Below are 18018 nucleotides of genomic sequence, written 5' to 3' on the forward strand. Positions count from 1 at the left end.
GATGCGTGAAGAAACCAGGTGGCTGTACCGACTCAGATAGCGTGTCTCGAGTGAGCCATGTTTCCGTGAAACAAAGAATGTTACAGTCTCGGATGTCTCTCTGGAATGCTACCCTTGCTCGGATTTTGTCTACCTTGTTGTCAAGAGACTGGACATTGGCGAGTAGTATGCTCGGGAGCGGTGCGCGATGTGCCCGTCTACGGAGCCTGACCAGAAGACCGCTCTGTCTGCCCCTTCTATGGCGTCGTTGTTTTGGGTCGCCGGCTGGGATCCGATCGATCCATTGTCGTGGGTGGTAGGCCAAACAGAGTATCCGCTTCGGGAAAGTCGTATTCCTGGTCGTAATGTTGGTGAGTTGACGTTGCTCTTATATCCAATAGTTCCTCCCGACTGTATGTAATAAAACCTAAGATTACCTGGGGTAACAATGTAAGAAATAACACATAAAAAAACAAAATACTGCATAGTTTCCTAGGAACGCGAAGCGAGGCGGCCATCTCTGTCGGCGCCAGAAGTTATTAACACTGGAGTGATAGATGTGCAGATGATGATGTGCAAGTAGAGATACTGGGGTGCAAAAGAGCAAAAATAAGAGGGTGTGGTAGTTGGGTGGGTGGGCTATTTACAGATGGGCTGTGTACAGGTGCAGCGATCGGTAAGCTGCTATGACAGCTGATGCTTAAAGTTACTGAGGGAGATATTGGTCTCCAGCTTCAGTGATTTTTGCAATTCGTTCCAGTCATTGGCAGCAGAGAACTGGAAGGAAAGGCGGCCAAACAAGGAGTTGGCTTTGGGGATGACCAGTGAAATATACCTGCTGGAGAGCTTGCTACGGGTGGTGTTGCTATGGTTACCAGTGAGGCTTTACCTAGCATAGACTTAGATGACCTGGAGCCAGCGGGCTTGGCGACGAATATGAAGCGAGGGCCAACCAACGAGAACATACAGGTCGCAGTGGTGGATAGTATATGGGGCTTTGGTGACAAAACAGATGGCACTGTGATAGACTGCATCCAATTTGCTGAGTAGAGTGTTGGAGGCTAGTTTGTAAATGACATCGCCGAAGTCAAGGATCGGTAGGATAGTCAGTTTTACAAGGGTATGTTTAGCAGCATGAGTGAAGGACCCTTTGTTGCGAAATAGGAAGCCGATTCTAGATTTAATTTTGGATTGGGGATGCTTAATGTGAGTGGAAGGAGAGTTTACAGTCTAATCAGACACCTAGGTATTTGTAGTTGTCCACATATTCTACGTCAGAACCATCCAGAGTAGTGATGCTAGTCGGGCAGGCAGGTGTGGGCAGCGATCGGTTGAAGAACATGCATTTCGTTTTACTAGCATTTAAGAGCAGTTGGAGGCCACGGAAGGAGTGTTGTAGGGCATTGAAGCTCGTCTGGAGGTTTGTTAACACAGTGTCCAAATAAGGGCCAGAAGTATACAGAATGGTGTCGTCTGCGTGGATCAGAGAATCACCAGCAGCAAGAGCAACATCATTGATATATACAGAGAAAAGAGTCAGCCCGAGAATTGAACACTGTGGCACCCCCATAGAGACTGCCAGAGGTCCGGACAACAGGCCCTCAGATTTGGCACACTGAACCCTGTCTGAGAAGTAGTTGGTGAACCAGGCGAGGCAGTCATTTGAGAAACCAAGGTTGTTGTGTCTGCCGATAAGAATGCGGTGATTGACAGAGTCGAAAGCCTTGGCCAGGTCGATGGCTGCACAGTACTGTCTTTTATCGATGGCGGTTATGATATCGTTTAGGACCTTGAGCGTGGCTGAGGTGCACCCATGACCAGCTCGGAAACCAGATTGCATAGCAGAGAAGGTACGGTGGGATTCGAAATGGAAAAAGCTAGCCTTTGAAAAAGCTAGCCTTTGCTTTCCTAACTTTCTGTGTATATTGGTTCCTAACTTCCATGAAAAGTTGCATATCGCGGGGGCTATTTGATGCTAATGCAGTCCGCCACAGGATGTTTTTGTGCTGGTCAAGGGCAGTCAGGTCTGGAGTGAACCAAGGGCTATATCTGTTCTTAGTTATACATTTTTTGAAAGGGGCATGCTTATTTAAGATGGTGAGGAAAGAATAACCAGGCATCCTCTACTGTCGGGGTGAGGTCAATATCCAGGATACCTGGGGCCAGGTCGATTAGAAAGGCCTACTCGCTGAAGTGTTTTAGGGAGCATTTGACAGGGATCAGAGGTGGTCGTTTGACTGCGGACCCATTACGGACGCAGGCAATGAGGCAGTGATCACTGAGATCCTGGTTGAAGACAGCAGAGGTGTATTTAGAGGGCAGGTTGGTCAGGATGATATATATGAGGGTGCCCGTGTTTACGGATTTAGGGTTGTACCTGGTAGGTTCCTTGATCATTTTTGTGAGATTGAGGGCATCTAGCTTAGATTGTAGGACGGCCGGGGTGTTAAGCATATCCCAGTGTTGGTCACCTAACAGTATGAACGCTGAAGGTAAAAGGGGGGCAATCAATTCACATATGGTGTCCAGGGCACAGCTGGGGGCTGAGGGGGGTCTATAACAAGCGGCAACAGTGAGAGACTTATTTCTGGAAAGGTGGATTTTTAAGTGTAGAAGCTCGAACTGTTTGGGCACAGACCTGGATAGTAAGACAGAACTCTGCAGGCTATCTCTGCAGTAGATTGCAACTCCGCCCCCTTTGCAGTTCTATCTTGGTGGAAAATGTTGTAGTTGGGGATGGACATTTCAGAATTTTTGGTGGCCTTCCTAAGCCAGGATTCAGACACGGGTAGTATATCAGGGTTGGCGGAGTGTGCTAAAGCAGTGAATAAAACAAACTTAGGAAGGAGCCTTCTGATGTTAACATGCATGAAACCAAGGCTTTTACTGTATCTTTCACTGCCTTAACTTCAGTAGGGGATGTTATTTCATCTTTCTGTATTGTGCTTAATCTTCCTTTCAAATAATGAGCAAATTATTCATTTTTTATCCAAACCTTTAATAGACATATTGATTAGCATTAGCATATTGTGATAGCATCAATGAGGTAGTTCATTGTTGTAAAATGTGACCGACCGGCTCAAATTGGTTTTATGTAGCAAAATTTGATTTATTTTTATTTTTACATTGGATAAAATTAGAGACTCAGAGCTACAAAATGGTATTTCATACACTGCATTTGAGGAACAATGGGAAAGTAATTCTGCTTTGAAAGTTGATAAACTTGTAAACTCAGTTTTGAGAAAATGTCCTTGAATGTTTTGGTTCCTAGTGAAGAGCTCTACTTTGTCTACACCCATTCAGCATCGTTCACACCCTCTTAAGCTTTAGCCCCACCCATCTTGTTTCGCTCTCGGAGTGTTCAGAGCACACACTTGACGGTCCAGCCGATGTTTTGCTTACCTCTGGATAACATGAAAAGAGCCACACTTTTTTGCCGACGTTTACTGACACCGGCCATATTCAACGGGTGTTGTACGTTCGTAAATTCATCAGTTATTCTGCGCTCTGGCATACTTAGACTGAATTTACGAACGCACCCGAAGTGGAGTCTGTTGTTAAGACATGTTTACCTAGCTAGCTAGCTACAATGAACCTAGCTAGGTAAACAACGTGTGTAAGATCATACACGTCACGTAACGTTAGCTAGCGAGCCAGCAGGTTAAACAACAATGAACATTGTGACAAATCATTTCATTACTACCCTGCATGAATCTGCTGGGAGCTAACCAACAAGGTTCAATGTTAGCTAGCTAACATTAGACTCTAACTAGCCAAGCAAATGGCTCTGGGATACGAATAATAACATCATACACGTAACGTTAGCTAGGGAGCCAGCCAGCTAACGTTAGCTAGCAAGCTAACAGTACACTTTAGCTTAAGACATGTAGCTAGCTAGCTAGGTAAACAATGAACCTTGCTAGGTAAACAACGTGTAAGATCATACACGTCATGTAACATTAGCTAGTGAGCTAGCCAGCTAACGTTAGCTAGTTAAACAACAATGAGCATAGTGCCAATTTATGACGTTACTATGCCTTGCATGAATCTGCTGGTAGTGGAAGCTAACCAACAGGTTCAATGTTAGCTATCTAATATTGGGCTCTAACTAGCAAAGCAAACGGCTCCGAGATACGAATAGTAACATCATACACGTAATGTTAGCTAGCGAGCCAGCCAGCTAGCTAACATTAGGCTCTAACTAGTCAAGTAAACGGCTCTGGGATACGAATAATAACATAATTCACGTAACGCTGGCGAGCCAGCCAGCTAGCTAACATTAGGCTCTAACTAGCCAAGCAAAGGGCTCTGGGATACGAATAATATCATACACATAACGTTAGCTAGGGAGCCAGCCAGTTAACCTCAGCTAGCTAACAGTACACAGTATAGCTTGAAATTAAACCACTTTCTGTCAAAACATGTTATATCTGAAAATGTAGCTAGCTAGACTATCTTACCCGTTTACATCATCATGCATGATGGACGAGTCTACCTGTTACGGATGCCATGCCATGGTTGCTCTTAGTTTGAAGATGTAATCCGGAGACAAGTATTTTCTCCATCTCTTTAGCTATCATATTCTAATTCCACTGATTTCAAAACTCGATCCTCCAGAAAGTGGAGATCAACACTTATGCAGCTCCATTACACAATACATTTTATTTAAAAAAGCCGCGTTCAACAGGATTACCAACACAGACTGACCAGCTCGAATAGACAGAAAGGCTGGGCTCGGAATTGAACCATTTTATTCGTATTTACCGATGGCATACAAGTTTGTTATTAAGCCACATGAAAGTTCACATGTTCCAGAAGGCATTTCTGCCAAAACATGCATTTTGATTTTTAAAAATGTTTACATTCAAATGGCTTTCCTGTGAAGTAGTGACCCACGACATATGCCTAGTTTCCTGAAACGAGTTACAAATGTAAATAAACAGACTTATAAACATTTACATTTTTATAAGGAGATGATAAAAGTTTTACAATCTTGCCAGAAAACTCACCTAGAATTGTCCCTCTGTCAGAATGACAGAATTAAGATTATATTGTGTGATTTTATATGACATGTGGACAACGCAATGTGTGTGGAGTTGACTGAATTGAGCCCAATGTCTTACTGTGTTAGGTGGTTGAGGAACATAAGAAAATATGCGCTACTGACTAAATACCGCATGTGTGTTTGTCTGAATTAAGCCCAATGTCTTAGCTCTTAAATCGTAGATGATTTAGTAACGTAACTAACAGTGGCATAATCACTTAACCAGGCCCCAGGAACATGATGTGCTAGGCCCATTAACTGCTGTATTATTCACTGAAATAGTTAATGTAAGGCTGTTGACATCAATTATTGAAAACTGTGTCAAAACTGTATGCTGCTGTGTGAAGGAGCATGTCAGTCATAAACATAACAGATATAACTAGTATACAGATTACATATGGTCAATCTGACAGCCGCAGTGGCCGTACAGCATGTACTGCTCTACGGCCTCTGCAGAAGTCAGGGCATTCATACTTCTTGCACTTTGTGGAGCAGAGATGTCGTGAAGCAAGTTGTCAAGAAAGTGACTTTGTGTTTATACAGGACCTCCTGAACCCCAACCTACTGTCAACCAATCATGTCAATGAGGAGCTATACGGAGCCCTCCGCCTTGTTACAAGATGTGGGCGGCGCACAATGATGCGGTACGAAGCTCGATTTGGCCTCTCCAAGCCTCCGGAGGCTCCGCAATTGCGTTACACCCTCCGTACGGAGCCTCCGAATCGCATTTCTGGAGCCAGCATAAATTGCCTTTAAGGCTGTATACAGTACAGAGAGATGCAGATAAGCTAGGGCTGTTCAATTGCGGAACATTTCTGTTTTTTAAACATTAAAACCGCCCTCTGCTAGATGGAAATTCACAAAAGGGGAAGTTATTTGCATAAGTGCCGGTCTGTTTCTGCTGCTTATGCCAACTTGTTCTGTCGAATGCAAATAACTTTTCCACTTTTGTGAATTTCCATCTAGCTGAGGGCTGTTTAATGTCGGTCCTGGAGGGCTGAAACACGTCTGGTTTTCATCCTCTCCTTCTAATAAGGGACTAATTCAGACCTGGAACACCAAGTGAGTGCAATTATCTACTGGGTGGCAAACAATTACCCAAGGACATAGAAAATGATGGGCGGTTCAGAACTATAAGAGCTGACGGTGCCTCGAGAATACCTAGGAGAGCCGAGTGGCCCTGGGAGTTGCCTGATTCAAAATGGTCTTTCTGGAAACTGTGAAACAAAATGAGCTGGCCTGCCCATCTGATAATAAACACAGAGCTTTCTTCCATCTGAGGAGTGAGGAGAAACAGATGGGCCTTTCTCTCTCCGTCTCTCTCTTGTGCACACTCTTGGTCCCCCTCCTTTTCTCACTCCCTCCCTCCTTCTTCCCTTCTCTTCCTCGCCCCTCCGTCTCTCTCTCTCTCTCGTTCTCGCTCTCCCTTTGACACCCTCTGTCCATATCTCTTTCTTTCCCTAACCTCCCCCTCTTTTTTTCCCTCTCCCTCTCCCTCCATCACTCTCTTTCTCTGCAGTGTGCACTGTCGGACACCCCTCTGTTTCTGGACAGTCATCTGCTCATGACTCACCGCCTCCCAGACAGTACCTTCCTCTATTTCTGTTAGTACTGAAAGGTTAGAGGATCATAGGCGGCACACCCAATAGGCTAGGGGAAGCTATGCTTAAGTCGTGAATACATTATTTATAAAATGCTTATGTACCGCTTAAGGATTTGTTAAAAGACCTTATTTAGCTACATATGTTGTATGTAAGTATTTATGAAATACTTACATACAACATATGTGTTAGAAGAGTGTGTTATGACGTCCTAATTTAGGTACTCTTCATTTTTATGTGTTTGGCTACCAATATGGGAGGACTTCCTGTACTAGCTGGCTAAAACTACCACACTGGGTTTTGTTGCCATTTGAGAGGGAAACTAATGTAATTTCACGCAGTGGGGTAAATTATTATCCAAGTAATGAATAGATAAAACACTACATTGTTGCCAAACAATGACTAGTAAGCTAAAGCAAACTGCTACACCGCCTGAATGGAAAGATACTGTTAAAACAAGGTGTGAATAATAAGTGAGGTGTGTTCTGGCGATGTTGTATTCTCTTTAGACAGACGGGTTGCCTCCCTCAATAGATATTTTCAGTGTATTTCACAGGAGGGTAGTTTGACAGCTAATGTTAACGTTACAAGCTTACAACCACTGACTGGCTCTAATGCCGCATTCATGTCACGTGGGAAAATCAGAAACTCAAGACTCATTTCCGACTTGGTTACTCATAGTTCCCAAGTTTCCCACTTGGGAGGTATCAGACACAACCTATAGAAAGCTCTACGCAAATAACTTACGATCATTTTAAATCAGAGGTCCCGAGTTTCCAACATGACATGAACGCGGCCTTTTGCCTAGCTATCCGAGTCCGCACTGTGTCCGCATCTAATGTTTTCCGACCCAAACTCGTGATTTGTTGGGAGAATTGTCTGTCTGAAGAGTACCCCCCCAAAATGTTTTTCCCCTTTCGAAGTGGCCAAGAAAATCCGACATGATTCCCAGACCTAGTGCTGTTTTCCGAGCGATGCAGCTAATGTACTCACATCGCCTGGTGTCACCGCTAACACACTCCTGCTCTTCTTCATCCTCGGTCACCACGTCAGTCAGTCAGACACTTTCGCTCTTCTTTTATACACTTATCCTCTATCCCTCCTTCACTGGGGCCTCCACCAGCACACCTAGCATTGGAGAGGAAGAAAGGGATGGATTGAGAGAAAAAAAGCATGAAAATTAAATGAGATAATCACACACCGTCATCGGTTTTGGCATGACACAGACATTTTGTGGAATATTCTCTTGTTGGATAATTGGAGTGGGTTCAGCTGACAGAGAATTGTGCATTCTAACAACAGTGATAACAGTGTTATCACAGATTCAGTGATGACATTATCATAAGTAGCAGGAAGACGTCCGACACAAAGATAGCACGAAGCAAGAGGCTACTCTTCTAGGAATTTGATGTCACACAGCTATCATATTGCTTGAGAGTAGGGTGAACACCAGAGCACATGCACAAATGCTTTACAGCAGGGATGGGCAACTTTGATGGGGGTGGGGGCCACAAAAAAATCGGAACTCATCGTGAAGGGCCACAGAGGCTCGTGGGTCTGCGTACCCACGTCAATACCCGCACAGCCCTAGCCTTTTGGGGGCCCTAAGCTAAATTTGGTCAGTTGCCCATCCCTGCTTTCCAGTATCTCTGAACGAGATTTGCCTCTTGCATCTCTCTGTAATAGCTTTGGGAGCACTGCTGTTTATGGTCAGAATCATTTAGAAAATAAAAGGGTTAGTGATTCACTGAAGTAGGTTTAAAGGTTAAATAGTGCCATTTAATTGAGAGATAGCAATCGATTTTGTACAGTAACACACTCTGCCTGAAGGTCTTGTACTGTACAGTACATCCGGTCTGTATTCTCTGTTCTACAGGGTTTCAGCTGGGGGCTGCGAATGAGCTCAATAATAAATCAGGAATGGTTGGGACATCTTTTTGACAAAAAGACCCAGTCAATATCTGACACCATTATGGATTTTTGCAGAATTTGTGTCATAGTGATGACGCTGACAAAAAGTGTATAAAGTAAGTTGGTTTGTCTGTTACTCCAAGGCTATTGTTGAGGTAAGTAATTTGGAAGTTCAAGTTCCTTTTTGTCCACATTACCAATGAACTGTCATGGTCCAAATACACCCCAAGAATTACTGCTCATACAAGCAGTAATTTTGTTTACCACCTTTTGCTCCCCAATCTCGATCTCATCGCTGCAACTCCCCAATGGGCTCAGGAGGCGAAGGTTGAGTCATTTGTCCTCCAAGACATGACCCTCCAAACTGCGCTTCTTAACCCGGAAGCCAGCCGCACTAATGTGCCGGAGGAAACACCATTCAACTGACGACCGCAGTCAGCCTGCAGGCGCCCGGCCCACCACAAGGAGTTGCTAGAGCGCGATGAGCAAAGTAAAGCCCCCCCGTTCAAACCCTCCCCTAACCCGGACAACGATGGGCCAATTGTGCGCCACCCTATGGGACTCCCGATCACGGCCGGTTGTGATACAGCCCGGGGATCGAACCCGGGTCTGTAGTGACGACTCTAGCACTCTAATGCAGTGCCTTAGACCACTGCGCCACTCGGGAGGCCCCAAGCAGTTTATTTTAACTGCATTCAATGCTACACTGTTCAATGCTAACAGTGTACTGGAAAAAACATCTTAGACAAATCTTTTCCAAATGCTAAGCTGTCATGTTCCCCCCCCCCCCCCCCATAACAATATCCCCTCTTTTCGCCTTTCCAACGCCAAATGGTTATGCTACAAATAATCACGGATGATCATCCGATGGTCTATGAATAAAACCTACGGGGAAAATCTACATAAACAAACAACAACCAGACAAGAATAGAGGAGGTTAGAAGAATAGAGGTTACATGTCAATGCCGTTTGGTAGACGAATGGCCAGATCCTCATCCTCTATCGTTTTTTAAGGGTCTAGGCGCAGATCATTCCTCTCCAAAGAAGCTGACCTGAAAGAGAACAGGCTCTGGGGGCTTGCTGCATCCTCCTCCTTACACAGTTTTATAGGAGAACTGCTGGGTTCGGTTCTCAGTGTAATAAGTAGCCTGGGGATTTACCCTGAGTTCTGACATGACATAAAGATGCCACTCTGGCTGAGGTGCTTTAGCACCAATGGCTAATGGCTTACTCTGAGAAAGTGTATCTTTTATGTTTATTTTATTTTAGGACTGTCTCACTAACCAGGTTTTCATCCAACCATTTCATGTGGATGAATGACCTGATGCATAAACACACGACAGGCCATATGGAAAAATGTGTCGGTACAATTTCACAACGTCGCCAAAACAAAATACGCTGAACAAGGTGGGATATTTTTGGGGTCGGCGAAATACATTATGCGACAATTGCGGTGGGGCAACACTCCAGTCCAGTAGTTGGCAGTAATACACCTTTAAAGTTGGTTGCCGACCGCCACAAAATCCAAAGAAGACGACGACACCGGTAGCTCGCTAGGACACTGGTAGATAGTGTCCTTAAAAGTGCTCGATTGAAAAAGTTTGGTTTCCAGCTACCTTTTGAATTTGGATCCCATCAAGCAGTTAGCATCAGTTGCTGGGACCACTACTATCTGTCCAGGGATCCTGCCAACCAAAAGTCTGAAGAGCTGCTAACTAGTTATCAAGGTTTCCTGAAAGCTTTAACACAGCATGCGACCAGATTAACCCTTGTGCCTGAGACGTCGGATTGTCCTGGGCTCGTGTCTGTCTAAATCCCTGCTGTTTGTCTCTGTTTCCATCTGCCCTGCAACCTGCCCTGTCTAGAACTGCGTGGAGTACCAGCGTTAGCCTACGTTGCTACCATGACATCCAAAACCAAAGCCGGTGGGAGTAACGGAGAACAGTGTTTCTCTATCACAGGTGAAGGATCTTTTAAACAAAAAAAAAGCTTTATAGAAGCAGTTATAACAGCAGGAAAATAGCTTCAAGAGCTTTGTTCAAATAATGATGGACTCAACTAAGGGAGTGAACGTTATTTATAATAAGGGTTATATGGAGAATATCGGACCTCTCTGAAATGAAAATGGATGGCCCTCCCTTCAGAAAAATACAATTACAGTACCTAAACCCTCCCTGAACACTTGAAAACAAACAAGTAACCTTCCCCTAAACACAAAATAGTAATTAAAACAAAGTGGATAGCAGAGACTTTTTAAAAGTTACTGACCACTTGTTAGACAGTTTTAAAAACTACTCTTCATCCTGTAACCATGACATGGCAACACAGGAACTTTGATTGCGCACAGGGCTGCGGGCCAGAAGGTTGTGGGTTCACAGACCACCGTAGACAAGTAGGGCCCGGAAAGATCCCCTTTATAGTAAAAGCATTACATAATATCATCATATTTGCAGGTTCGTGAAATAATTGGCTTTTATAAACATTTCATGCTATTCTATTCATGCAATTCAATTTTCAGCACCACAATGTACAGTAAGTTACTGGAATCTGGCTTACTGTGAGGTCAATAACTCTGATAAATACAAAATGGGTTACAACATTGTATTAAAAACAATCTATTATAATAGTAACAAGCTATCCACTTCATCTTCACTCTCTCCTCAAACTGAACATAGGCTACAGGCTAGTCCTGTGCATGTTTTGGACTAGGCCTAATCAAAAATAATTTGTGGAAGAAACCTTTGACTCTCCTTCTGAACTGCCCTAAATAGCACAGCCATTGGTTAACCCATGAGAGTCTAAGCCCTATCTAAGCCGGGGGGGGGGGGGGGGGGGTTAATACTAAGCTACACATTCAGAAAGTTTTCAGACCCCTTGAAATATCACATTTACATAAGTATTTAGATCCTTTACTCAGTACTTTGTTGAAGCACATTTGGCAGTGATTACAGCCTTGAGTCTTCTTGAGTATGACGCTACAAGTTTGGCACACCTGTATTTGGGGAGTTTCTTACTCCTCTATGCAGATCCTCTCGAGCTCTGTCAGGTTGGATGGGAAGCATTGCTGCACAGCTATTTTCAGGTCTCTCCAGAGATGTTCGATCGGGTTCAAGTCCGGGATCTGACTGGGCCACTCAAGGACATTCAGAGTCTTGTCCCGAAGCCACTCCTGCATTGTCTTGGCTGTGTGCTTAGGGTCATTGTCCTGTTGGAAGGTGAACCTTCACCCCAGTCTGAGATCCTGAGTGCTCTGGAGCAGGTTTTCATCAAGGAACTCTCTGTACTTTGCTCCATTCATCTTTGCCTCGATCCTGACTAGTCTCCAAGGCCCTACCGCTGAAAAACATCCCCACAATATGATGCTGCCACCACCATGCTTCACCATTGGGAGATTGACAGGTTTCCTCCAGACGTGACGCTTGGCATTCAGGCCAAATAGTTAAATATTGGTTTCATCAGACCAGAGAATCTTGTTTCTCATGGTCTGAGAGTCTCAAAACTCAAAGCAAAACTCAAAGTGGCTGTCATGTGCCTTTTCCTGAGGAGTTGCTTCCATCTGGCCACTACCATAAAGGCCTGATTGGTAGATTTCTGCAGAGATGGTTGTTCTTCTGGGAGTTTCTCCCATCTCCACAGAGGATCTCTAGAGCTCTGTCATAGTCACCATCGGATTCTTGGTTACCTCCCTGAACACGGCTGTTTTCCCCGATTGCTCAGTTTGGCCGGGCGGCCAGCTCTAGGAAGAGTCTAGGCGGTTCCAAACTTCTTCCATGTCAGAATGATGGAGGCCACTGTATTCTTGGGGGACCTTATATATAAGGTCAACTGTGGGACCTTATATAGACAGGTGTGTGCCTTTCCAAATCATGTCCATTCAATTGAATTTACCACAGGTGGACTCCAATCAAGTTGTAGAAACATCTCAAGGATGATCAATGGAAAAAGAATGCACCTGAGCTCAATTGTGAGTCTCATAGCAAAGGGTCTGAATACTTATGTAAATAAGGTATTTCTATATTTTATTTGTAATACATTTGCAAAATGTCAAAATCCTGTTTTCGCTTTGTCATTAAGATCACCATGCGCAATGCCAAGCGTCAGCTGGAGAGGTGTAAAGCTTTCCGCCAATGGACTCTGGAGCAGTGGAAACGCGTACTCTGGAGTGATGAATCACGGTTTACTATCTGGCGGTCCAACGGACTAAATTGGATTTGGGGGATGCCAGGAGAACACTACTTGCCCCAATGCATTGTGCCAACTGTAAAGTTTGGTGGAAGAGGAATAATGGCCTGGGGCTGTTTTTCATGGTTCGGGATAGGCCCCTTAGTTCCAGTGAAAGGACATCTTAATGCTACAAAGAACAATGACATTCTAGACGATTCTGTGCTTCCAACTTCCAAAGCGAGGTCCATACAGAAATGGTTAAATCGGTGTGGAAGAACTTGACTTGCCTGCACAGAGCCCTGACCTCAACGCCATCGAACAACTTTGGGATGAACTGGAACGCCGACTGCAAGCCAGGCCTAATCGCCCAACATCAGTGCCCGACCTCACTAACGCTCTTGTGGCTGAATGGAAGCAAGTCCCCGCAGCAATGTTCCAACATCTAGTGGAGGCTGTTACAGCAAAAAAGGGTGGACCAACTCCATATTAATGCAATGATATGTTCGACAAGCAGGTGTCCACATTATTTTGGTCATGTAGTGTATATGGAATGGATTTAAGGTCATACCAAGGATAATTTTGCTATTTGATTTTGAATTTTAAGACCCCTTGAAGTATCCCCCAAAAATATAACAAAATTATTTGTTGAAACATCTGATTTGGCCTTACTGCTATTAAGCTATACAAATGCATTGAATATCAGATTCACTACATGGAACAACAGATAGTCCCCCCTGAAGTGTCTATGCTATATCTGAGAGATATAAGAAAGATCAGGACACACACATACATACAGTTGAAGTCGGAAGTTTACATACACCTTAGCCAAAAACATTTAAACTCAATTTTTCACAATTCCTGACATTTAATCCTAGTAAAAATTCCCTGTCTTAGGTCAGTTAGGATCACCACTTTATTTTAAGAATGTAATGTCAGAATAATAGTAGAGAGAATGATTTATTTCAGCTTTTATTTCTTTCATCACATTCCCAGTTGGTCAGAAGTTTACATACACTCAATTAGTATTTGGTAGCATTGCTTTAAAATTGTTTACCTTGGATCAAACGTTTCGGGTAACCCACAATAAGTTGGGTGAATTTTGGCCCATTCCTCCTGACAGAGCTGGTGTAACTGAGTCAGGTTTGTAGGCCTACTGGCTTTTTCAGTTCTGCCCACAAATTTTCTATAGGATTGAGATCAGGGCTTTGTGATGGCCACTCCAATACCTTGACTTTGTTGTCCTTAAGCCATTTTTCCACAACTTTGGAAGTATGCTTGGAGTCATTGTCCATTTGGAAGACCCATTTGCGACCAAGCTTAAACTTCCTGACTGATGTCTTGAGATGTTGATTCAATATATCCACATAATTTTCCTTCCCTCATGATGCCATTTATTCTGTGAAGTGCACCAGGCCCTCCTGCAGCAAAGCACCCCCACAACATGATGCTGCCACCCCTGTGCTTCACGGTTGGGATGGTGTTCTTCGGCTTGCAAGCCTTCCCCTTTTTTCTCCAAACATAACGATGGTCATTATGGCCAAACAGTTCTATTTTTGTTTCATCAGACCAGAGGACATTTCTCCAAAAAGTCTGATCTTTGTTCCCATGTGCAGTTGCAAACCATAGTTTTATGGCGGTTTTGGAGCAGTGGCTTCTTCCTTGCTGAGTGGCCTTTCAGGTTCTGTTGATATAGGACTCGTTTTACTGTGGATATAGATACTTTTGTACCTGATTCCTCGAGCATCTTCACAAGGTCCTTTGCTGTTGTTCTGGGATTGATTTGCACTTTTCACACCAAAGTACGCTCATCTCTAGGAGACAGAACGCGTCTCCTTCCTGAGCGGTATGACAGCTGCATGGTCCCATGGTGTCCATACTATTGTTTGTACAGATGAACGTGGTACCTTCAGGCGTTTGGAAATTGGAAATTGCCCACAAGGATGAACCAGACTTGTGGAGGTCTACAATTTTTTTTCCTGAGGTCTTGGCTGATTTCTTTTGATTTTCCCATGATGTCAAGCAAAGAGGCACTGAGTTTGAAGGTAGCCTTGAAATACATTCACAGGTACACCTCCAATTGACTCAAATGATGTCAATTAGCCTATCAGAAGCTTCTAAAGTCATGACATTTTCTGGAATTTTTCAAGCTGTTTAAAGGCACAGTCAACTTAGTGTATGTAAACTTCTGACCCACTGGAATTGTGATACAGTGAAATAATCTGTCTGTAAACAAATGTTGGAAAAATTACCTGTGTCATGCACAAAGTAGATGTCCTAACCGACTTGCCAAAACTATAGTTTGTTCACAAGAAATTTGTGGAGTGGTTGAAAAATTTATTTGAATGACTCTAATCTAAGTGTATGTAAACTTCCGACTTCAACTGTACATTTTTTAATATGTATTTAACCCCATATTAGATTTCCACAGGGACTGAAAAGCTGCAGATGGATCATAGGAAGATTGAGGTGGAGTGCCCACAGGTCTGGAAAACCTGTAATCAGCCCAGTTGACAGACCCAGGTTAGTGGTCAAGTTCCTAAGGTTCAAGGACAAGATGGCTGTTCTGGAGAGAGCCAAGAACTTGAGAGGAACAAACATCTTCCTTAAAGCTGCAATATGTATATTTTTGGGCGACCCAACCAAATTCACATACAAATGTGAGTTAAAGATCGGTCATTCTCATTGAAAGCAAGTCTAGGAAGCAATATCTGTTCTATGTGCGCTATTTCTATGCTTCCCGTTCTTGTTTTTTGTTGTTGCATGTTTTACTTTCGGTTTTGTACACCAGCTTCAAACGGCTGAAAATACAATATTTGGACTGCACCAGATTAGCCAGTTCTTGATGTGAGATGTTTCCCCACTCTTCCACCAAGGCACCTGCAAGTTCCCGGACATTTTTGGGAGGAATGGCCCTCACCGTCCGATCCAACAAGTCCCAGACGTGTTCAATGGGATTGAGATCCAGGCTCTTCGCTGGCCATGGAAGAACACTGACATTCCTGACTTGCAGGAAATCACGCACAGAACAAACAGTATAGCTGGTGGCATTGTCATGCTGGAGGGTCATGTCAGGATGAGCCTGCAGGAAGGGTACCACATGAGGGAGGAGGATGCTTTCCCTGTAACGCACAGCGTTGAGATTCCCTGCAATGACAATAAGCTCAGTCCGATGATGCTGTGACACACCGCCCCAGACCATGATGGACCTTCCACTTCCAAATCGATCCTGATCCAGAGCACAGGCCTCGGTGTAACGCTCATTCCTTCAATGATAAACGCGAATCTGACCATCACCCCTGGTGAGACAAAACCGCGACCAGTCAGAGAAGAGCACTTTTTGCCAGTTCTGTCTGGTCCAGCGACAGTGGGTTTGTGCCCATAGCCAACGTTGTTGCAGGTGATGTCTGGTGAGGACCTGCCTTACAACAGGCCTACAAGCCCACAGTCCAGCCTCTATCAGCGTGTTGTGGACAGTCTGAGCACTGATGGAGCGATTGTGTGTTCCTGGTGTAACTCGGGCAGCTGTTGTTGCCATCCTGTACTTGTTCCGCAGGTGTGATGATTGGATGTACCGATCCCGTGCAGGTGTTGTTACACGTGGTCTGCCACTGCGAGGACGATCAGCTGTCCGTCCTGTCTCCCTGTAGCGCCATCTTAGGCGTCTCACAGTACCAACATTGCAATTTCTTGCCCTGGCCACATCTGCAGTCCTCATGCCTCCTTGCAGCATGCCTAAGGCATGTTCACGCAGATGAGCAGGGACCCTGGGCATCTTTCTTTTGGTGTTTTTCAGAGTCAGTAGAAAGGCCTCTTTAGTGTCCTAAGTTTTCATAACTGTGACCTTAATTGCCTACCGTCTGTAAGCTGTTCGTGTCTTAACGACCGTTCCATGGGTGCATGTTTATTAATTGTTTATGTTTCATTAAACATGGGAAACAGTGTTTAGACTCTTTACAATGAAGATCTGTGAAGATATTTTGATTTTTACGAATTATCTTTGAAAGACAGGGTCCTGAAAAAGGGACGTTTCTTTTTTTGCTGAGTTTACAAACAAGACAGCAGAATGGAGCAGAATATGCTATTGAAGAAGGCCTTCTGCCTTTGAAGGATCAGCAAGGTCTCCTGAGCCTGGAATTCAATCTTCAGGGGTCTGACTTAAAACAAACTGGGGAGTTTCATTCCACTTTGTAACCAATTGTCTTTGATGGATTCAATGGGAGTTCATGGGATTCAAATACTTTTTTCAAAAAAAGGATTTATGTCCACAAAAAGGTTTTTTATGAAAAAAGGCATCTCTACCCAGTAATATCTTTAAACTTTATGTAAAATAAAAGCATGATGTCTCGACCTCCAAATCCCATCAGAATGAGCATACAGGTACGTGTTTCCTAGAACCATATATGCTTCCCTCACCTGGGGGAAAAGCGACAGTCACTTGTGGCTGAAAGTTTTTTGATGTCAGTTGATACATTATTGATGCAGCCTCATTGAGGATGCAGCGTGAAAGATGCCGTGTGGCATGTAATGAGGCGCACAATTACCAACCCACTGGCAAAAAAACATACAATTGGAGAGGAGTAAATAGGAACACTTCTTTTGCTTCCCTTCCATTTAGGGGGATTTTTAATTGGTGAGGATTTCTCATATTTACAAAATGTCTCATCGCAACACATCGCATGATGAGACTTGTGCTCTCGTTCATTAGCTGCTGTCCAGAGGAATCCGATAACATCTAGAGTGTCCGAGATTGCGGCTAGCAGCAGACCGTGAAGGAGAGAAAAAAGACGATCCAGGAGTGTTGAGTCACCTGTGCCATGATGGACTTTGGGAGAGGGGTGTATTTGAGGGTGGATGTGGTATGTGCCAGCTGGTGAAGGGAGATCGGGAGGATATGTTCACCTGGTACTGAGGATGGACACATCTTCCCTGTATCTCCTTCCAGCGGCTCAGGAAATACATTCTAACCCTATCCACACCAGGCAGAACTCCTATGTGGAATTGTTATTCAAATTATTATTCATTCATTGTATTAGTTTAATAACTGATGGTTTGCTCTGTTCAAATGTTGAAATAGAATGTTCAGAATAACAGACAGTTCAAAGTCAATGGATTAGAATTTCGGATTCTCTTACATCATTTTTGCCTTCGAAGCCCCACTTGTGTCTCCCCTTCTACTTACAATGGGCTCACAAATAGTTCATACTATAGTGCAATTAAATACAGAAAACAATTCGCCCCATCAACACCAATGGGCTTTCCATGGGAAGGGGAAACAGTAATTAAATGGATAATTCACCCAAATGTCCTTACCCTGTTAGC

General features: G+C 44.0%; 1 protein-coding gene across 1 annotated transcript in view; it reads right to left on the reverse strand.

The window, feature by feature from the left end:
- LOC139551127 (3',5'-cyclic-AMP phosphodiesterase 4B-like) overlaps positions 1–18018 on the reverse strand; it is a 150734-nt gene that overhangs the window by 108215 nt on the left and 24501 nt on the right. Inside the window, exon 2 of the mRNA XM_071362531.1 lies at positions 7618–7752. Coding sequence (XP_071218632.1) covers positions 7618–7659 — 42 coding nt within the window. The 5' untranslated portion in view covers positions 7660–7752. The remainder of the gene's footprint in view (positions 1–7617; positions 7753–18018) is intronic.

Source organism: Salvelinus alpinus, chromosome 23, assembly GCF_045679555.1.
Source record: "Salvelinus alpinus chromosome 23, SLU_Salpinus.1, whole genome shotgun sequence".
NCBI classification, from domain to species: domain Eukaryota; kingdom Metazoa; phylum Chordata; class Actinopteri; order Salmoniformes; family Salmonidae; genus Salvelinus; species Salvelinus alpinus.